The 22,170-nt window shown below is 49.2% G+C and overlaps 3 protein-coding genes across 7 annotated transcripts in view; 2 read left to right on the top strand and 1 right to left on the bottom strand.

Annotated features, from left to right (window-relative positions):
- Positions 1–6,224, bottom strand: part of actr3b (actin related protein 3B) — a 13,540-nt gene extending 7,316 nt beyond the window's left edge. Inside the window, exons 1-4 of one of the 3 annotated variants that reach the window (XM_026180537.2) lie at positions 6,001–6,224; positions 2,266–2,352; positions 564–688; positions 354–464 (exon numbers count right to left, since the gene is read on the bottom strand). In XM_026180537.2, coding sequence (XP_026036322.1) covers positions 354–464; positions 564–688; positions 2,266–2,335 — 306 coding nt within the window. In that variant the 5' untranslated portion in view covers positions 2,336–2,352; positions 6,001–6,224. The remainder of the gene's footprint in view (positions 1–353; positions 465–563; positions 689–2,265; positions 2,353–6,000) is intronic. The other 2 variants (XM_026180536.2, XM_080306903.1) reach the window with 2 other exon arrangements.
- The window catches only part of LOC145431207 (uncharacterized), a 382,620-nt gene that overhangs the window by 225,295 nt on the left and 135,155 nt on the right, over positions 1–22,170 (top strand). The gene's annotated exons all lie outside the window — the stretch shown is intronic.
- On the top strand, positions 8,255–14,865 carry LOC113029594 (apoptosis regulator Bcl-2-like). 3 transcript variants are annotated; one of them, XR_013911589.1, is made up of 5 exons: positions 8,255–9,023; positions 9,098–9,444; positions 9,612–9,714; positions 9,802–9,940; positions 13,867–14,003. XR_013911589.1 is itself a non-coding variant. In XM_026180564.2 (3 exons), exons 1-3 carry the CDS (start codon positions 8,906–8,908, stop codon positions 13,996–13,998), a joined length of 597 nt encoding a protein of 198 aa, XP_026036349.1. In that variant the 5' UTR covers positions 8,271–8,905; the 3' UTR covers positions 13,999–14,865. The 3 variants fall into 3 exon arrangements, 1 of the variants encoding a protein (XP_026036349.1); XR_003273442.2 differs by having other exon boundaries at positions 9,612–9,940; XM_026180564.2 differs by lacking the exons at positions 9,612–9,714; positions 9,802–9,940 and having other exon boundaries at positions 8,271–9,023; positions 13,867–14,865.

Genomic DNA, 22,170 nt, shown 5'->3' with positions numbered 1-22,170 from the left:
TTAAAGATGAAAGACTTTAGACAGTTTTTCAACTCTCAGTAATGCCATAGTGATCGTTTGATATATGGACCTGCAGCGGAGTTTAGGCCCAGACACGGCTAGTGACGTCAGACTGAACAACCGGATAATGCCGATAAAAGCTCGACAGTCACATGACCCCTACGAGCGAGCGCTTTGGTGACCGTGGGCTCAGGATCCTGCTCTCAGCTCGAGGTTCGGTTTAACAGTGGATTTTAAACTGCCGGTAACTGTAGCAACGGCACTAAGTCCTCATCAGTGTTACCTTCAGTCAAAGAGCTGAAGAACTTCCTGAAGAATGAAACAGAATCAACACAAACACTGTGAGAGTGTACCATGAGGAAGCTGTGGTCCTCAGGTTCAGCTCGCAGGTACTTGAAGATGACCTGCTCCATAAACTTCTCCATCAGGTCCCAGTCCTCCACCATCCCGTGTCGGATTGGCCACTAAACAGCAAAGGACGGAGAACAGCAGCAGACCAAACCATCAGGTTTCATTTACATCTCGTTGCACAAACAGGGTCCTGCTTCTTTTCCTTTTCCTACCTTGGTTGCATAGTTGGGTTTGTCTACGGCTTCGTCGCCGATGTAGAAGTCCAGGTCATCGACTCCTCGTACGAGCCTCCTCTGGGCCTGCTCTCCCACGCTGGCCGACTCCTTGATTGCGATACCTGGTGCATGCCATTAACACAACCATAAACATACATGAGTCACGGCTTTCACTGGTTACAGCAGAATAAACCATTGAAAAGTTTATTATGGCTACTCAAAGCACTATGTGCCGGTGTTCTGGGAATCCATCCTACCTGAAAAAACATCCTACCCAATGTTTCTGCGCAGACGTGGCGCATGCGCACTACACCAACGCCGAATTAACTTCTCTTTCTTTCACCCATCCGGAATACTTCTTAAGGTTATGGTTTTGGTTAGGTTTAGTAGCAAGTCACTGTCAAATTATAACACGGGTAGGACGTTTTGTCAGACTAGGATGGTTTCACCGGAGTGGGGGGTTAAACACACGGTTTGTTGAGTCTGCAGCTGACAGAGGAACAGACATGTGGAGCAGTTCCTCCCTAACCTGACCGTCTGCATTGCTCACAGGGAGAGCCTGCAGTGCATCAGTGTGTAATGCACAGTAATCTCACACATTTATTAACTGTGAAAGTCTGCAGCAGTACATAACCAGGATCGCCTCCTGTTGGCACATTTACACATGTGGGTAACGAAGCGCTGACATGCTGCATGATGGGAAATCAGTCATCAAAGCAGCCTTCAGCTGACTGTTGGTGTATACATGAAACTGAGCTGAGTAACTCCATGAAGGAGGTGATAGAGGCCGTGATGAAAGCACAACCTCATATCCAAACTGTCGCCCGCTCCGAAACCTTCGGTTGGTCCAGTTTTAGTCTGATATCTGGAACCTGTTTGCCTTTAGACTTGACGCAGCGTGTGAGGAGGTTAATGATGTGGTGGAGTGTGCAGCATTGGACCATAAAGCTCTCACATTTAAGTCCACGCTGGAACCAGTTGGCCCATCACATACTGTTTTGTAGCCGACCACTTCAAAGCGTTCCAGGCTCCGGTTGCCTAGGTGACCCTCTAATGTATTTACCACTCAGTGGTATTCTTCGCTGTCATTGGGTAGACCCTTGAGTTGCTCGCCTCCAAGTTGAGGAGAGAACATCACAGATCTGCACACTTCACATCAGCGGCCCTTTCTTCATCCACGTGCACTTGAAGTGGCCAAAGATGGTTCACTCGTTACTGAGAATACCTTCCAGTGTGTATGCAGCTTTAGACTGGTTGGTTCTGACTTGGAACTCATGTCACAGTTATCTTATTTGGAGAACTGGGACAAAAGGTGTTCCACAGGGGTCAGTACTTGGCTCTGACCTATTCACCTGGTTCTCAAATAACCTGGTATCACTGACTAACAGCGGCTCTATTCATTACTATGCTGTGGATAATGTGGTGTACTCATTCACACCTTCTACTGACAAAGCCTTGAACTACCATTCATCCATTTTTATCAAACATTTACCCAGTTTAGAGAGGCTGCAGCCTATCAGAGGGCTGCTCTGAACCTAAAACTGTTTGTTTGGTCATTTCAAAGATGTGATTAGATTTAAGCTTCTCTGGTTAGATAAAGACTTATATTTTTATACTTATGTGGAAGAACTGATGAAGACGCAGAGTTAGGTTCACTTTGAGCTTTAGAAACAGAAAGTGAACCTAACTTAACCTTAACTGTCTGTCCGTCGTTGCTGTGAGATGCTTACAGGACGGCATGATGAACTGTGGCTCGGTGTTTCCTGCATAGCCGATCTTTGTGTATCTGCAGCCACACAGACAGAAACAACAGTTAGACATAAAGGTTCTTAACATCTGGCTGTGGGTCCAAATACGGCCTCTGTGGAAAACAGTGGAGTGACTCCCAGCAGACATTTATAAATTCAGTTTTGCACATAAAACATTGATAAAACATCAGGAAATGAGTCAGCAAACAGAGGCGTGACCGATTACTGCTTTGTCTTTGACCTCTATGTAAATATTCAGTTCATGTAGAAAATGATGAGCAACAGTAACAATAATCAGGACCTGCAGATACAAAGCACCGAAACATCATTTCAGCAGTTTGACTTCAGGAGCGTTTGCCTGACGACACTCACAGTGTTTGACTCATTTTTACTGCAGACCTGTCCTTAGGATGATATCCTTTTACCTCATCACAAGGGAAAAGTACCTAAAGTAACTGTAGTAACTGTAAAGTAACTGTAGTATTTTCACTACATCAAAAAAACACGAACAAAAAAAATGACATCTTGTTCCATTAAACTGAGTTCTGACAAATAAATCATGAAAGATTAAAAATGAACTGAACTGGCTGTGATTGCTGGATAGACCCACACGTCTAATACCTGACCCTGGGATCAGTTCTAATACCTGACCCTGGACCCTGGGATCAGTTCTAATACCTGACCCTGGACCCTGGGATCCCTCTCCAAAGCCAGACCAAACTGATCTGGGACCTGCTCTGAGTGTTTTTGGCTGTTATGCGTGCGTTCACGGCTGACAGTCAGCTCAGCGTCACCCTTTAAACGCCTGCAGCCGTGAGCTATTTCTAAACGACCCCACGATGTCACCTTGGCTCGGGGGCATGGACCGACGTCGAGGCTGAAGGAGATCACGTGATCTCTGATTCTGAACAGGGGGAGGGGGGTCAGTGTGCAGCTGTCCCACATTCACACTGTGGCCCAGAATAGATCGCGCACAGACTGGTCCACAACTTCACCTGAACCTCCACCCAACCAGCAGCTCCCACAGCAGCAGCTGGATGAACATGTGGAACAGCTGGAGCTCAGTGTAAGCACCGCCATCAGCCCCTCACCTGCTCCAACCACCTGATCATCACAGCGCGTTTACCTCCACCCACTGATGGATGATTCCATGAGCCAGCTTTTATTTTGGTAATCTGTCCCTGTAAACACAAGCACGCGCGCGTACAAAAACACACACACAAACACGCACACTCACTCCGGAGGATTAAAGCCAGGAAAGCTGCGGGTCCAGATGGCATCAGCTCAAGGGTCGTCAGGTCCTGCGCGGACCAACTGTGTGGGGTGATGGAGCACCTCTTCAACCTGAGCCTGAGGCTGGGGAGAGTCCCACAGCTCTGGAAAACCTCCTGTGTGTGGCTCTGACATCCCCCCTGATGAAGACTCTGGAGTGGCTGGTCCTGGCTCAGCTTCGGCGCCTAACAAGCTCATCACTTCAGTTTGCCTACCAGCCTGGCATTGGAGCGGATGATGCCGTCATTCACCTCCTACATCGTTCCCTCGCTCACCTGGAGACCGCTGGAAGCACTGTGAGAATCATGTTCTTTGAGTTCTCCAGTGCCTTCAACAACATTCTTCCCACGGTCCTGAAGGACAAGCTGGAGAACTCTGGAGTGGACCATCACCTCACTACCTGGATCCTGGACTACCTCACCGACCGACCACAGTATGTGAGGACTCAGGGCTGTGTGTCGGACAGGGTCGTCTGCAGTACGGGGGCCCACAGGGAACGGTTCTGGCTCCGTTCCTCTTCACCATCTACACTGCAGACTTCTCCCACAATTCCACCCAGTGCTTCCTGCAGAAGTTCTCTGATGACTCTGCAATAGTCGGCCTCATCACTGATGGGGACGACAAGGAGTACAGAGGACTGACCCAAGACTTTGTGGACTGGTGCCAGCTGAACTACCTCCAGATCAACACTAGTAAAACCAAGGAGCTGGTGGTAGACTTCCGCAGGCACAAGCATCCTCCACTGCAACCACTGAACATCCAAGGTATGGACATCGAGGCTGTGGACAGCTACAGGTAGCTTGGTGTTCATCTGAACAACAAACTGGACTGGACTCATAACTCAGACGCCCTCTACAGGAAAGGGCAGAGCAGGCTGTACCTGCTGCAGAGACTCAGGTCTTCTGGAGTGGAGGGCCCACTCCTGAAGACCTTCTATGACTCTGTGGTGGCCTCAGCCATCTTTTATGGTGTGGTCTGCTGGGGCGGCAGCATCTCTGCCGGGGACAGGAAGAGACTGAATAGGCTGATCAGAAGGGCCAGCTCTGTTCTAGGATGCCCTCTGAACTAGGGCTGGGCTATATCATACCGTTCACGGTAATACCGGAGTAATTTTGGGCAACGATAGGAAAATGAAATATGGCGATAGAATATGGGTAAAACTGGTTTAGCTTTCGTCCGTCAGACACACAACAAAGCACTATTTTTGGTAGAGCATGCTAGCGGGCCGTCGTTATTACCGTGTTTTTGGAAAATACGGCGCACTTAAAATCAATCCTTTGATTTTTCTGAAAGTCGACAGAGCCCCTTATAATCCCGTGTGCCTTATGTATGAACTCTGGTCGTGTTTACTGACCTCGAAACCATTTTATGTACACGGCGCTCGAAAATCTGTTAAATGTTTTAGTACAACTTTGCTAAGCTACGAAGCCGCACTGCTTGATGGATTGTCGGAGCATTACGGCTATCGTAGGCGGAGCCTCGCGGAGTGATACGTACTGCGCTTCAATATAATGTTACCGTGTTGTGTGTGTATAACCTCGTTTTAAGTTTTGTGGATATTATACATGGTCATGCTGAGGATATGTCGCCCGGTTTCCACTGGAAATGTCAGCAAAGAATTTGCATTTGCACTGTTACATTTTATATAACTTTAATGCACATAAAACAGCTGCTTGTTTAAGTGAAAATACATTGATGGGGTTTTTTGCACTAATAAAGTTGTGGAGTTGTAAAGTATTTTGTCTAGTGTCAATTATATCGTCAGTTATATTGTTATTGCAAATGTTCAAATGTATATGGTGATAAATATTTTTGGTCATATCGCCCTGCTCTACTCTGGACCCAGTGGAGGTGGTGAGTGACAGGAGAACGGGGGCTAAGCTGTCATCCCTGTTGGACAACGTCTCCCACCCCATGCAGGAGACTCTGACAGCACTGAGCAGCTCCTTCAGTGGCTGCAGCACCCACGGTGTGGGACGGAGAGATTTCACAGGTCTTTCCTGCTGTCAGACTCCACAACAAAGACTCCAACTGATCAAACACACAAACCCACACATGTGCAACAAGACTAAGTGCAATACTCTTTCTGGCATCGTTGTATTATACTCATATTGTATATAGCATTTGTATTCTATTTTATTCGATTGTATATAGTATTTTATTTTTATTCTATTCTATTCTATTGTGTACAGTACCTTATGATATATTATTCCAGTGTTTTTTCTCAAATTTTTCTATGCAACTTTGCACCGTCCACTGCTGTAACAAAACTAATTTCCCACGCGTGGGACTAATGAAGGCTATCTTATCCACATACATGATGCTGTTCACAAAAACACATGACGTCACATGTACTGCCACTGCGCGCGCATGTGTGTGTGTGTGTGTGTGCGCGTGTGTGCGCTTGTCCTGACCCGGTCCCGCAGTCTATCACGCACGGGGGCAGCTGCAGGGACATGGCGCGGTCCTGCTCGGTCCGGCCCACAGAGCTCGGTGTCGGTGGTCGAAGCGGAGTCCGGTGTGTGATGGAGGGAGGAACGCGTACGCTCTGCGTGCGGGTACGTGAGCGTATGTGTGTGCGCGAGCACTTCCGGGTCGGAGGGCGAGATGGAGAAAATAGAAACAGCTGACGCAGCCCCGGTAACCGGAGTCTGTGCTACGTTCACGTAATGTGCGTAAATGAGATCGCTGCTGTTCAGAGCACAGAGAATGAAAGAGAGGAGGAGGAGCAGGCTGTGATTGGCTCATCCTGCTTCCAAAATGTCAACTAATGCGCACTTTGAACTTTTAAATAAAGTTTATGGACGACAATGACGCGCTCGGTGTGATGAGGCGGGACGTCCAGCAGGGGGCGGCAAACACTGACAGCAGCATAGATAGATAGATAGATAGATAGATAGATAGATAGATAGATAGATAGATAGATAGATAGATAGATAGATAGATAGATAGATCCTGCAGGTGTTCAGTCTGCTGCTGTAGTCAGAGATAACACAGTTACACAACCTGCACAGCTCAGCAGTGAGTCCTCAAACACGTGAGGACACTGGACAGAAGAACAAGTGTCCTAAAAACTCTCTGCAGGTGAACAGCACCTGAGGCATGATGTGGCGACATGATGTGGATCTGAGACATGATGTGGACCTGAGACATGATGTGGACCTCCAGCTCATCAGGAAGCCGTTCTTCATGAAGACACAGGCTGAGCTGTGATGTCTGATGGAGCCACAGTTGAAGGATCATGTTTCTGATTTTCCTCCATGCTCGAGACTTTTGCACAGTCCTGCAGCGTTCCTGGCTCAGACTCAGTAGCGGTTTTTGATACGGGCGACACGGGCGGTTGCCCGGGGTGGCATCATGGTGCGGGGCGGCATCACGGGCATCGGCAAAATAAAAATAAAAATTACTCGTAGTCATGCTGCCCCGACATCATGCCAGCGCATATTGGGAATGTCGTAGGCACCGACTGGGTTTGCTGGGAGTAAGGGCGCCCTCCGTTTGCGAGGTGCGCCTGCTGCTTGCTGCACAGGGAGGAAAGGGCGGGCGGCGGGGGATTCTCTGCCTGGCTGGAGCAGCATCTAATAACCAACTCGCAAAATAAAACAAATTAATTGTTTTATTTGCTGCTTAAGTCAAAGTAAACTTTATTGTTATCTCCGCTACATGCAGTACAGTAGTGCAAGTAAACAAACAATAAATATAAGAATAGTAAGAAAATAAACATACACTTTAGGACCAGGAGTAAAGGATCAATAAAAATTTAAAATTTATAATTTACAGTTTGATGATTTAAAGTCTCACACACAACCCGTCGAAAGGGGAGGGGGCGGCGGCTTCCAAATAGAGCACATTTCATTCATAATGATGTAAATTCAAGCCCATTATGGATTCATGATTTGAACCCTGGGTTGTGCGAAATCCCAGAAATACAGCTTAGACAAAGTGAGTCTGTGAACTAAGGTGTAGGTGTGTTAGGTTATGTTGTGGTGATCCTCAGGTTGCGGGATTTGTGTTCATACTGGAGTGCAAAACTAAAACCAATGGAAGATGGACAAGAAAAGTTCAAAGCCATCAGGTGCTCAGCTTAGAAAAAAGAGAAAAGAAGAGGAGGAGAAACGAGCAACAGATGCAGGTAAGCAGCTGTGTGATTGGATAATGGCAGGTCATCCTGAACCAATCAGAATCAGAATACTTTATTAACCCTTAAAGAAATTATGTGGGTTACAGTTGCTCCAAGAAGAAATGGTAAAAATAGTAACGGTAACAGACTAAACTCCAAACAATACATGATGTTACAGATTTTACACGTTTAAGAAACAGCACTAATATATACAGATCACTCAATTATAAATAGCAAGGACTAACAGAGGTGATTATAAATAAATATCAAGAAAATTAGTGAGAATATTCCAGAAAAGAGCGTGTGTTCAGCACAATATTAATTAGTCATTGTCAATTCTTTATTTGTCCTGTTCTCATTGTACGGCGAATTATGATGGCTGTTTGGTAGCCGTTTGCATAGTATGCATACTCTCTCTCTCTTCATGTATGTGTGTGCTTCTCTGGTGAAATTCAGTATGGGTCCAACAAGTTTTATGTTAATGTATAATCCATAATGTGTGTGTGTGTGTGTGTGTGGGTGGAGGGGGGGAGGGGGCGCCAGAGGGAGTGTTCGCCCAGGGCGCCAAACAGGCTAGGACCGCCACTGCTCAGACTGACGTTTCTCATCATCGTCACAAACACGTCACGTGTTGGAAAAGTCGGCTTTTGTTGCTCTTACATCACGTTTCACTTACAAACCACGACATTTTTACACGTGCACGCCCGCACCCACGCGCGAGGAGCTGCAGATGCGAGTGACGTAGGATGAGGAAGTGCGCGCTCGCGGAGCAGAGCTCCTCCTCCTCGCAGAGCTGCGGGGGAATCCCGGAGGGGCGTGCCCGCTGTTTGCGCGTGAGTGTGAGCAGCACGTGCATCGTGAAGGGAGCGGACTGATTATCGGTTATTGATCAGAAGCAGCGCGCGCCGTCGCGCCGCCATCACCTTGAATGTGTTCAGAGCGCGTCCTCGCGGCGCGCCCCGCGGCTGCGCGCGCACCTCCGCCCGCCGGTAACAGAGCACCGCGTGGAGCCTGAACCGGTCTGAACCCGATCCTCGGACCGTCCTCGCTGTGGGCGGAGTCTGAAGCGCTGACGTCACAGCACAGCTGATCAGCGATCGATACTTGTGTGAGGAGTTGCAGCACGTGACTGTCAACTGCAAAAGGCGTTCTCATTGGCTGAGGAGGATGACGTGCTGGTGGTGAGCCAGCGGGGGGCGATGGCCGCCGCCTACAGCAGCCGGGACCTGGTGGAGGACTTCCTGCGCTACAAGCTGCTCGGCAGGGGCGTGGCTTGGCCTCAGCGCCGGGCCAATGACGAGAGAGCCCCGCGTCCAGGTGAGGAGACGTCCACTTAGTTACCCGCTTCCTCAAACATGTCGCAGAGTAATGGCATCATCATCTCCTCCTAGACCCTCCTGTGGCCCCACCCTGCCTGCAGACCGTGCTGCGGAGCGCCGGCGATGAGTTGGAGCGACTTTACGGCAACGAGCTGTCTGCGCAGGTGACGGTGCTGCAACTGCGTGGGAACGGCGGTGGCGCTGCACGCCGGCGCCACCTGACGGCTATCAGAGAGGAGCTGTTCAGGGATGGCGTGAACTGGGGACGCATCGTCGCCATGATGGAGCTGGGCGGAGCTCTGAGCGCCGCGGCCGCCAAGTCGGGCGACGAAGGTCAGATGGACGATATCGCCAGCTGGATGGAGGAGAGTCTGGACTCGCCGTCGCTCCGGAGATGGATCCATGACAACGGAGGATGGGTAGGAGCACGATTTCCCTCCGAGTCCTTATCTCCGCTGATGTTTCCTTGTTTCCTTTGCTGTAACCTTTCTCTGTTTCCTTGTGGTTGACTTTCCTGCTTGGCTGTGTCCTTCCTCATGCATCCTTCCATTCCTGTTTCCTCATCTACTCCTCTCTTGTCTTCCAGCTGAGAGCCCCTGAATTTTCCTGGAATTCCAGGACTCCTTGTTTCTCATCAATTGATGAGGTGGTTTTGGTTCTTCCTCTGCTTTTTCGGGGGTTCTGAAAAGGTGCTTGAGAGTTTTTAATGTTTAATGAGGTTCAAGTGTACTTGAAGAAGTTCATGTAAGCTAACTGTGGTCTGGCTGTGGTTGAAGGAAGTCCAGGACAGAGTTCAGGATCGACTGAGCACGCTCTGGTGCTTCAGGGAGTCGCAGATATGTTTGAGGCGTCCTTGAAGGAGGTGAACCTGCAGGAGTGAGAGAGCTGAGGAGATCGCTGCAAACGTACCAGGAGGTCCGACGAATCAGATCAATCAGACAATATCAGAGCCACAGAGAGTGTATGAGCACTGAACATGGGGGTGTTTGTGAGGACCCTAAACCTGGTCCCGACCTCACCCTTCAAACAGACACACACACACACACACACACACACACACACACACACACACACACACACACACACACACACACACACACACACAGAGTATTTTGGTTTGATTGCAAATTATATGCAAAGTGTAGAAAATCCCTAAAACTCTGTGGCCTCTGTGTGTGTGTGAGTGTACATGTTTAGACATCTTGGTGGGGACAGTAAATTGGCATGCACTATACCTGTGGGGACCAACAACATCCTCACGAGTTTGAAGACATTTTTGAGACTCAAAATGTGGTTTTAGTGTCAGAGCTACAGTTAAGCTCAGGCTCAGGTCTAGGCTCAGGGTTAGAGTTCATTTTAGGTGGATACGGCAAGCAGCTGGGGAAAGCATTATGTCAATAAGATGTCCCCACAAGGATATAAAAACATGACTCTGTGTGTGTGTGTGTGTGTGTGATGATAAAACCGTTAAACTGAAACTGAGACACACACACACATAATCCTCATGTGACCTGAGAAAGTTGAAATGAGCAGCGAGCGTCTCCCTCCTGCAGAGGGAGCTGCGCTCTCAGCTCTGCTCCAAACCTCCAGGAGGTCGCTGCATCACTCAGAGCTCCTGAATCATTCATTCATCCAAACATCGGTCAGGAGAACTGAAACCCAGCAAACGAGCCTCTGAGCAGCACGCCTCCTCAGTGAGGTGTGAGAGGAGGAAGCCCCAGGGAGACCCAGAATGTGCTGGGAGTGCCTCGTCAACCTGGAGAAGCAAGAAGTGGTGCTCCTACAGAGGGAGCCCCGGAGTTGGTCCTGATAAGGACTAGAAGAAAGGCCCTGTGACCTCATCAGGACGGGGCGTGTCTGTGAGCACAGCCTGGGTTTGAGACAGGCAGTGATTTTGTGACGGAGCATCTGAGGCCCGCTAACGTCCTGCTAACCCTGCTAATGACCTCTAACGATCCGCTAAGGCCCTGCTAATGATCTGCTAATACCCTCGTAACACCCCGCTAATTACTCGCTAACGCCCACTAATGACCCACTAATGCACTGTTAACGCGTGCTAATGATCCGCCAACAACCTGCTAACACCCTACTAATTACTCGCTAGCGCCCGCTAGTGCCCTGCTAACGCCCTGCTAACACCCTGCTAATCACCCACTAAAGGCCCACTAGCTCCCTGCCAACAACCTGCTAACACCCTACTAATTACTCGCTAGCGCCCGCTAATGCCCTGCTAACGCCCTGCTAACACCCCACTAATCACCCACTAAAGGCCCACTAGCTCCCTGCCAACAACCTGCTAACACCCTACTAATTACTCGCTAACGCCCACTAATGACCCACTAATGCACTGTTAACGCCGTGCTAATGATCCGCCAACAACCTGCTAACACCCTACTAATTACTCGCTAGCGCCCGCTAATGCCCTGCCAACGCCCTGCCAACGCCCTGCTAACACCCCGCTATGACCCACTAAAGGCCCACTAGTTCCCAGCCAACAATCTGCTAACACCCTACTAATTAATGGCTCCATCATCATCTTCACTTCGTGGTCCTTCATCAGTAAACTGCACACCACCAGCAGGCCTGTTCCATGGGTTTGTGTGGTTTCCATGCAGCAGGTTTTCAGTATGTGGCGTGAGTGTGTGGTCATAAAGCTCCTGAAAATCGCTCGAAAATAAAATGGAGTCTGGTGCAGAGAGCCTGAGGCCCAAACAGTTCACTTTCTAATTATATTCTCTCCTGTCGCTGTGGTTTCCTTCAGTTATATCTACTGCCTGATAACACGAGAGGCTGTGTGTGTGTGTGTGTGTGTGTGTGTGTGTGTGTGTGTGTGTGTGTGTGTGTGGTATTACCCAGAAATATCTTTCCAGGTAATCAGTGTGGTTGAGTTTCCGCCTCAGGCTTCAGGTCAGCTGACACACCGTTTCTTCAGAACCTGCTCACAGCAAGGAGCACACACACACACACACACACACACACACACACACACACACACACACACACACACACACAGATGTGTGTGTGTGTGCAGAGATCTCTAAGAACACAGGCAGTGGTGAGCTGTGCTGCTTTCTCAGAATTCTGCAGTCAAACTTTCCATCGTGGCGCTCAGCGCAGCGCGGTGGTTTCTCTCTCTGATGTTGTCTTGCTGGAGGATGGTGGCTTTTTCGAGCCCTGAGAGCACCCAAATGTGAAACACGGGGTCAGCCCATCACGCCTGGCCTTCCTGCAGCTGTGTGAGCCGTTCTCTGAGGACAGTACTGACTGAAGCAGTTGAGTCATCTCGCTAACATCTGATCTCTGAAGGCCTTATCGAGCTCAGACTTCAGGGTCAAATAACTCCCAGGTGTCTGTGCAGGTAAACCCCGCCCCCACATGTGACTCATCATGCCAGCGGGGTGGGAATCAGGCCGAAGCCGGACTGCTCACTTCTTTGCCAGAGTCCCGCTGACTCCATGCTGAGGACTGGTGTTGGCCCTCATCGGCCTGCAGGCCTGAAGAAATAAGCGAACTCTGCAAAGCCTGCAACTCCTCCGACGTCCAGCAGAGGCAGCAGTGAGTCAGTCCCTCAGACTCCGTGTTCAAATAAATGTGGTTACAGCCTCGTACACAGAATGTCACCTCTTTAAACTCTATTAAGGCTTTGAGTGATTAGGGGCGTGGCCTCTGTGACTGACAGGTGGACGGTGCTAGCTGTCTGCTAGCTTCACCTGAGCTGGACCTCTGCACCGTGTCTGTGCTGCTGGAGCATTTTTATTTAACATCATGTGACTGATAACATGGCTGCTGTGAGGTTACTGTACTAACAGAGCGACCAAGAAGGTGGAGCTCCAGACTCAAGCCGGCACCTGAGCAGGACGCCTCGTGGACGCCTTCAGGTGTTTCAGGTATGCAGAGGAGAGGAGGAGGACTGGGGCACACCTGGTTTGGGAAGTTGGAGGTGGGAGGCAGATGTCTGAGGTCTCCTCTGCTGCCTCCAAACACCTGTGTACAGTTACAGTCGATCTTTAAATTACATTTCAGTATAAACGTCTGACACGGAAAGCTTTTAACCTGGACTCTCACTGAGTCCACTGAGTCTGGAGCTGCTTCAGCCCATTGGACAGGATGTCAGGGTAAAGGTGAGCTGTCAATCATCCAGCCTGTGCATGTGCTCTTCTTCTGTGGTGTGAAGCTTCTTTAAAGGCGGCGGTCAGCTTCCTGTCAGGCTGAAGGCCGCTGGTGTTTGTCAGCAGCTCAGCTGGAGGCCCGAGTGCAGCTACAGGAAGTGCTCACAGGAGGGTTCTCCCCTAATCTTCATATCACACACACACACACACACACACACACACACACACACACACACACACACACACACACACAGCATGCAGGGGAATAACCCAACACTCCCTCGTTAACACTCGACTGCTTTCACACAATATGAAGCAGCAGCACCGGCTTTGTGTCTTTGCGTGTGTGTGTCTTTGCGTGTGTGTGTGTTTGTGTGTGTCTTTGCGTGTGTGTGTCTTTGCGTGTGTGTGTCTTTGCGTGTGTGTGTCTTTGCGTGTGTGTGTGTTTGTGTGTGTGTTTGCGTGTGTGTCTAGACCACAGGTCTGAGTCATGTGACGCTGATGTTGGAGAGCGTTGATGTCCACAGTGACCAGTTTGCCTACACGAGTCATGGCAGACTGATCACACCATCAAACGTTGGGCTGATTGTCACTGAGTGATCAGCTGCTGGTTTCTGTCTGTATGTGTTACTGAGGCTGTGTAAATGAAGCTGAATGAAAGTACACACTGTTCTGATCTGTCAAAAAACAAATACGACAAATGAAGTGTTTCCTGTTTGTCTTTTTTCCCAGGATGCTTTTGTGGAGCTGTATGAGTCCAGACCCACTGACAGCTTCTGGTCCCTGAGGACAGTGTGTGGACTGGTCGTACTGGGAGCAGTTGGGGTCATACTGGGATTTCTATTCAGCCAGAAACAAAACTGATGGGAGGTGTTATCTGGTCCAGCCATGGAGCTGCAGTTCCTGTGGTGTCCACCAGCTGCTGCTGTGCTCCACACTGAGACTCTGAAGGACACTGACTTTGTGTGGGTGGATTTTTATGGGGACGTAAATTTCACCACCAAAATTCTCTGAGTGTTACTTTTAAGGCTTTGTTGGCTGTTTAAACTTTGAGTTTCTCATGGTCACAATAACATTCAGCCAAAGGACTCCAGGAAGACCGACCTCCAGCTGACTGTAAATAAGGCATTCTCTCACTTTTTTACTCTGGAAGTTTCCTTCCAGCCTTTATGTTAATCTGAGCAAAAGACATCCTGGACCTGCATCAGACTAAGCTGGCCTGAAATGATGAAGCAAAGCATTTAAGGAGGATTCACAGGAACAGCCCAGTGAACGGACAGGAAGCCAGCAGCTGTCAGAGGCACTAACAGCTGCACAGCACCAGAAGAAGCTCCAGCAGGACTGTGAGCCAACGGCAGCGCCTGATTGGATCAGCTTCAGATCAGGTGACTGAGATCCAGCTCGACCAACATCGAAGAAATGTTTATGTGGTACATGAAGCTGATGAATATCTGATTATTGAAGTCTGGTTTGTGGCGCAGTTTGGTGCTTATGTTAGCACCAGTGAGGATGATGATGATGGTGACGAGGAGGAGGAGCCAAACCTTTGAAGAAACTAAGGAACCATGTAAAAAGATTTAAATGTAGCAGAAATGCTGAAACCGTCTATAAGGATGTGCTGTGCCTCAGACTGTGTGAAACAGAGACCCATGTTCATTTCCTGTTTGCTCTGCCTTTCAAAGTAAAGGTTCTACTTAAACAGACTGCTTATTAAATCATTGTTGTATTAAATGTAGTCTGAGAGTTTTTATTACCATGAAGTAAACAGAAGTGAAAACCAAAACCCAGTGTTAAAACTGTTAAAAAAAATATAACAGAGCTCACTCACTGTGTGTTAATACGCCTCTCTGTAATAGGTGTAGGCTGCTGGGGGATTCCCATGATGCACTGGGTGTCTTTTATCCTGTCTTCCTTCTCTCACCCCAACCAATCACAGCAGATAGCCCCGCCCCTCCCTGAGCCTGGTTCTGCCGGAGGTTTCTTCCTGTTAAACAGAGTTTTTCCTTCCCACTGTCGCCAAAGTGCTGCTCATAGGGGGTCATATGATTGTTGGGTTTTTCTCTGTATGTGTTATTGTAGGTCAACCATACATTGTTGAGGCTGTTTAAATAAGGCTGAGTTCAGATTCGTCTGTTGGAGGCTTTGTTTCCTCAGCTCGTTTCACTCCAGGAGCTTCGCTCATAAAACAGAGCAGCGCTTTGAGCTTTAGAAAAGTTTTCCTTTGATGTGGAAGTCTGAACTTCAGGTCCGGAATGTTCCGGCCGTCTTGGTCTGAGCTGTGGAGCTGAGGCCTCTCAGGAGAAGTGAGGACATCCATGTTTTTGTGGTCGATAATGTTCAGTTACACTGAGAATGTAAATGTTGATGAATCTGTTTGAATTGTTTTGAATTCAGATTCAAACTGAAACAAGTGGTCCGGCTCGAAGCTCGAGTTGTTTTCCAGATGAAGGTGCTCTAATTCCTGATGAACTGAAGACCTTTGGAGGACTTTCCCTGTCAGATATGTGGATGCAGGACCCAAACACAGGACTCTTAGAATGAAAACAGTGTTTGTTTACAGTGAAGAAAGTCTTCTGAGCGTGCTCCAGGTGAGGATGTATGTCCCTGACACCTGTGCAGCGTCTTCCTGTTGTGTCGGTGGTCCATGTTTCACTCCCCTTGCTCAGTATCTACAGTGCGCTCACTCCGTTCCCTCGTCTCCATAATCCTGCAGGAAACCACAGAAGCAGTCGTTAGGATTCCCACCAGCAACCACACAAACACTTTGTAAGACTTAGTTTTCAGAGCAAACTGACGATTCTGTCACAGTGAAACAGCGTCGACGGAGCTCAGCCACGTTGCTAAGAAGCTCCGGAGGTGAGGCTGAACTGCTGCAGGTGTGTGATTATGCTTCAAGCGAATCCCCACGGCAGGGACACCACTGTCCGGGCCTGGACTCACAGAGAAACCAGAACACCAAAAAACACGCACACACACAAACGAGGAAACATGGACCATGGGAACACACAACCATGGCAGATCACCCGGCGAGGACTGCGGACCGTGACATTCCTGTTCCCCAGCCTCGTGTTTTCCACCAGAGTTTGTACAAAGTAGAGACAGGACATGATGAGAAACAACGTGCTGACAGAATCACACGGCTGACAAATGAAAACTAAACTGAGAAAGAGCCATTAGCGAGGCAGACAACCTGAGTGGTAGGAGGAGGTGCCCAAACCTCTGGAACAGCTGCTGATCAGCTGACCTAAGCACTCACAGCTGCAGCATCTCTCACAGCTGCTTAGGAGCAAACCCACGTGACCATTTATGGTCCTGGTATAATGTGCTGGTCACAGAGCGCTGCAGCACGAATCACCTTCTGATGGTTGTCGGTCTGACTCTAGCTAACAGTGAAGCTTTGAGCACAGATGTAATCTAACATCATCACAGATGGACCAGAGGTCTCACCTGAAGTTCACTGTATGAAACCAGAGGCCACAGAGAGGCAGTCACACCTGTGAGATGGGCTGCCTGGCAGCATCCAGGTGATTCCCACTGAAGGTGACGGGAGTTTTCATGGATGATGAAACTGCAGAAGATCCACTGAGCTGGACTAACTCCTCATTATCATCTACAGGTTCAGCTTGATCAGAGCTGTATCTTTGAGACAACACTGCCACAATCAGGCCAGACTGGGAATTACAACAGTGTTTAATCAGCTGAGACAGAAACACACTGGTTATGTTTTAACAGCAGCACCCTGCTGAGCTGACAGTGTAAGTCAGGGGTGGGCAACTCCAGGCCTCGAGGGCCGGTGTCCCTGCAGGTGTTAGATGTCCTTGAACCAACACAGCTGATTTAAATGGCTAAATTAGCTCCTCACCATGTCCTGAAGTTCTCCAGAAGCCTGGTAACGAACTAATCATGTGATTCAGGTGTGTTGACCCAAGATGAGATCTAAAACCTGCAGGACACCGGCCCTCGGGGCCTGGAATTGCCCACCCCTGGTGTAAGCGATGGTTTGGGTATTTAAGGGTTAACGTGCAGGTTTACAGTCCCGAGAAGTGGAATCATCTCAGGTCAAATGTACAGTCCAGAGTTCTGCCTTTGTATCGCTGATCTCGCCTGAGGTGGATTTCAGGTGACTTGAGTCAAACGTATGAGTGACTGCAGTCTGGTAGGTTTCTAGAAAAGATGACAACATGTACATTTAGGAGCTTCATGCAGGCGGTCACCGACACTCTGCTTACCTGTGGCATCTGTACCTGCTGGGTGGACTTTGGTCCCCAAAGGAGGAATCAGTGTTTGATGGGTTTAAGTTTCTGGTTCTGAGTTCTGGTTGCAGCTCATCCTCTGCATCACATCTGAGCAGGAGCTTCCTGCTCCGTCCATCCACGAGCCCGACAGTAAACAGATCCCAATGAGCTTCAGCAGCTGCTGTTCTGAACTCAGTTACAGCATCTAATCCTGAACTACACTCTAATGGGTCTATACAATTAAGTTATTGATATAATTAATAATTCAAACACACTGAGCTCACACTGCGGGAGGAGCCGCAGCCCACTGCCAGAGATCCTCAGGTTGCTCCAGCAGGCCAGGGAATCCTTCGATGGTGGCACCAGAGTCGGAAAATGAGTTCATACGTCTGTCATTCATAAAAACAGACCCTGCACTCTTTGGCTTTCACCTGATGGGTGGGAACTGTAAGCTTTGGTCAGAGTTTTGGGGCAGTGTTCAGCTGTATCGCCAAAGCAGACGTCTGACCCCGTGTGAACGCTGACCTCAGGTGATCTCAGGTGACCTTAGGTGACCTCAGGGTGCATGATGTCATCCTCAGCCCAAGAACACCTGACTTTACATTTATCTATTCAATTTCAATTCAATTCAATTCAATTTTATTTATATAGCGCCAAATCACAACAAAAGTCGCCTCAAGGCGCTTCATAGATACAGAGAAAAACCCAACAATCATATGACCCCCTATGAGCAAGCACTTTGGCAACAGTGGGAAGGAAAAACTCCCTTTTAACAGGAAGAAACCTCCGGCAGAACCAGGCTCAGGGAGGGGCGGGGCCATCTGCTGTGATTGGTTGGAGTGAGAGAAGGAAGACAGGATAAAAGACATGCTGTGGAAGAGAGACAGAGGTTAATAACAGATATGATTCAGTGCAGAGAGGTCTGTTAATACATAGTGAGCGAGAAAGGTGACTGGAAAGGAAAAACTCAATGCATCATGGGAATCCCCCGGCAGCCTACATCTATTGCAGCATAACTAAGGGAGGATTCAGGGTCACCTGGTCCAGCCCTAACTATATGCTTTAGCAAAAAGGAAAGTTTTAAGCCTAATCTTGAAAGTAGAGCTAGTAAATGGTAAATGGTCTGCATTTGTATAGCGCTTTTACTCAGTCCCTAAGGACCCCAAAGCGCTTCACACTACATTAAGTCATTCACCCATTCACACACACTGGTGATGGCAGCTACGTTGTAGCCACAGCCGCCCTGGGGCGCACTGACAGAGGCGAGGCTGCCGGACACTGGCGCCACCGGGCCCTCTGACCACCACCAGTAGGCAAACATGGGGTTAGTATCTTGCCCAAGGATATTTGGCACGCAGCCAGGAGGCAGCCTTGGATCGAACCACCGACCTTCTGATTAGTGGCTGACCTGCTCTGCCACCTGAGCTACAGCCAGATAGTGTGTGGTGGGGCGTGGTCTGCGGTGCCGTGCAGGGAGGGCGGACGCACCTGCACGGAATCCTTAATCACGCCTGCCTAGTTAAAAACACGGGGACTCAGGGGTTTGGGGGTGTTGTGGTGAGATGTAAATAAAGATGGCTCTGAATGATACTCCGTGGTCCTGCCGTGCCTTATTCTCGCCACATTGGTGCCGAAACCCAGGAGGAAGCACGGCGGGTCCGTATTGGAGCCAGGGAATGGAGGAGCTGGCCCAGAGGGTGGCCGAAATGGTGGCCACCCAGCGGGAGCAGGCAGCGGAGGTGCGCTGCTCTGGGCCTGGGCGCCACCCCCACAGGTGTGTCCCAAGGACAGTGAAGCGGTGGAGGAGCCGCGTGAAGCACCTCAGCAGCTGGAGGTGGCAGACGAGGCGCGCGGGGATCTGCGCCTGCCGGAGAAGGGGGAACAGCCGGGTGAAGGGCTGCTCCTGCCGGGAGCGGTGGATGAGCCGCTCCAACCGGAGGCGGCAGGCGAGGCGCACGAGGGTCTGTTCCGGCTGGAGGAAGAGGAGCCGCGCAGGGGGCTGCTCGAGCCGGGAGTGGCGGCAGAAGGAGTAGTAAACCCAGGAACAATGTACATTTCAAATTCCTTCATTAATTTTAAATATGTTTATATTGTCTACCCTGTAAAATAGTCAGATGCCTATTCAGATTAATGTACAGAATTCACCTGCTTGCTGCTACTACTGCACATTCACCCAATATATATATATATATATATATATATATATATATATATATATATATATATGTGTGTGTGTATGTATATATATATATATATACCTGTATGTATATAAGATAAGATAAGATAAGATAGAACTTTATTAATCCCTCGGGTGGGTTCCTCTGGGAAATTCGACTTCCAAAAAAAGCACAGCAACGACCGAAGTTACAGAGTTACAGAACTGTTATATATATATATACACACACACACACACACACACACACACACACACACACACACATATATAAATACAGAGACAATATAAATAAAATATACGAAGGGGATAAATAGAATAAATAGGAATAAAAAATAAAAATACAAGTGAATTGCACATTTCAAGTATTGAGTCTATTGCACTGTTGACTATTTACAAAAGTATTGCACAAGGTATTGTACAGTGAGGTGAAGAGGCACTACAGCTTAGTTGTTCCCCCCTCCTTTGTCCTCCTGTCTCCCCTCCCTCTCCCCTCCAGAGAGGAGTTAAACAGTCTGATGGCGTGTGGGACAAAGGAGTTTTTAAGTCTGTTAGTTCTTGTCTTGGGGAGAAGCAACCTGTCACTGAACAGACTCTTCTGATTGTTTATGGCCGTGTGCAGAGGATGCCCAGCATTGTTCATAATGTCCATCAGTTTCTTTAATGTCCTTTTCTCTGCCACTGTCACCAGAGTGTCCAGCTTCATGCCGACCACAGAGCTAGCCTTCCTGATCAGTTTCTCCAGCCTGGATGAGTCCCTCTTTGCTGTGCTGCTCCCCCAGCACACCACAGCATAGAAAAGTACTCCAGCAACCACCGACTGGTAAAACATCCTCAGGAGCTTCCTGCAGATGTTGAAAGACCTCAGCCTCCTGAGGAAGTACAGTCGACTTTGGGCTTTTTTATACAGGTGCTCTGTGTTGCATGACCAGTCCAGTTTATTGTCCACCCACAGCCCGAGGTACTTGTACTTGTTGACCACCTCCACCTCCTCCCCCTCTATCTGAACTGGCAGTGGACCTTCTCTGGACCTCCCGAAGTCCACAACCAGTTCCTTAGTCTTTGAGGTGTTGAGTTGCAGGTGGTTTGTGTGACTCCATGCGACAAAGTTCCTCACCAGACTTCTGTACTCCTCTTCCTGATCATCCCAGATACACCCCATGATGGCCGTGTCATCTGCAAACTTCTGAATGTGGCATAATTCAGAGTTGTAGCAGAAGTCAGAGGTGTACAGGGTGAAGAGAAGAGGGGACAGCACAGTTCCCTGTGGTGCTCCTGTGCTGCTGACCACAGTGTCAGACGTGATGTCCTTCAGCCTGACGTACTGTGGTCTGTCGGTGAGGTAGTCGGAGATCCAAGCCACCAGGCAGGGGTCCACCTCCATCCTGTTCAGTTTTTCCTGAAGCATACAGGGCCGGATGGTATTAAAGGCACTGGAAAAGTCAAGAAACAGGATCCTGACCGTGCCTTTCCCCCATCCAGGTGTGAGTGGGCTCTGTGTAGGAGGTACAGGATGGCATCCTCCACTCCGACACCCACCTTGTATGCAAACTGTAGTGGGTCCTGGGCATGTTGTACCTGTGGTTGGAGGAGGTTGAGGAAGAGCCGCTCTAGAGTCTTCATAAGATGTGACGTCAGTGCCACCGGTCGGAAGTCATTCAGCTCATTGGGCCGGTTCTTTTTGGGGACCGGGACGATGCAGGATGTCTTCCATAGGGCGGGCTCCCCAAGTTCAGCAGCACACGCCTTTAGCATCCTAGGACACACCTTGTCTGGGCCTGCTGCCTTTCTGGGGCGAAGCTTCCTCAGTTGCCTCCTGACCTGATCCACTGTGACACTGGGAGATGTTTGGGAGGAGGGGAGGGGGGGAGATGTCTTGCTGCTGAGAGAGGGATTGGAGGAGGGGGGTGTCATGGTGTCAGGAAGGGGGGGGGAAGCGAGGGAGGCAGGAGAGTGGGGAGAGGACTCTTTAGTGAAGGTGAGGGTGAGGGTGGGGGGGTTGTGGGCTGGTCAAACCTGTTGAAGAAGTTGTTGAGTTCGTTTGCCTTCTCCACAGTCCCCCCCACTGTGCTTTTCTTGGTGTTGTGGCCTGTGATGGTTTTCACACCATTCCAGACCTCCCTCATATTGTTCCTCTCCAACTTCTGCTCCACCTTCCTCCTGTAGGTGTCCTTTGCTTCCCTCAGGCAGCGTTTCACCTCCCGCTGTGCTGCTTTCATCTCCTCCTTCACTTTGCTCCTGAAAGCCTTCTTCTTCATGTTGAGGACAGCTTTGACTTCCTGTGTTACCCACGGTTTGTTATTAGGATAACACCGTACCGTCTTAGCAGGGGCGACTGTGTCCACACAAAAGTTGAGGTATGTATGTATATGTATATATGTATATGTATATTATACATATGTATAATACCTACAACCACGATTACCGACACTAACAAGCTGATCTACAATACGGCAACAGTGATCAGTGAGATGCTTGGCTACAAGTTGAACAGCGACAAGGGGCAGTACCCTCCATGGAGAAGGAGGCTAGAGGGCAAGATCAAAGTAGCACGGAGGGAGGTTAACCAACTAACGGAGTTGCAGAAAGGTGCGACAAATAAGGTGCCTAAGAAATACAGCAAGCTGT

The sequence above is a fragment of the Astatotilapia calliptera genome, chromosome 9, assembly GCF_964374335.1.
Source record: "Astatotilapia calliptera chromosome 9, fAstCal68.1, whole genome shotgun sequence".
NCBI classification, from domain to species: domain Eukaryota; kingdom Metazoa; phylum Chordata; class Actinopteri; order Cichliformes; family Cichlidae; genus Astatotilapia; species Astatotilapia calliptera.
This window is presented reverse-complemented; position numbering and strand designations above follow the sequence as displayed.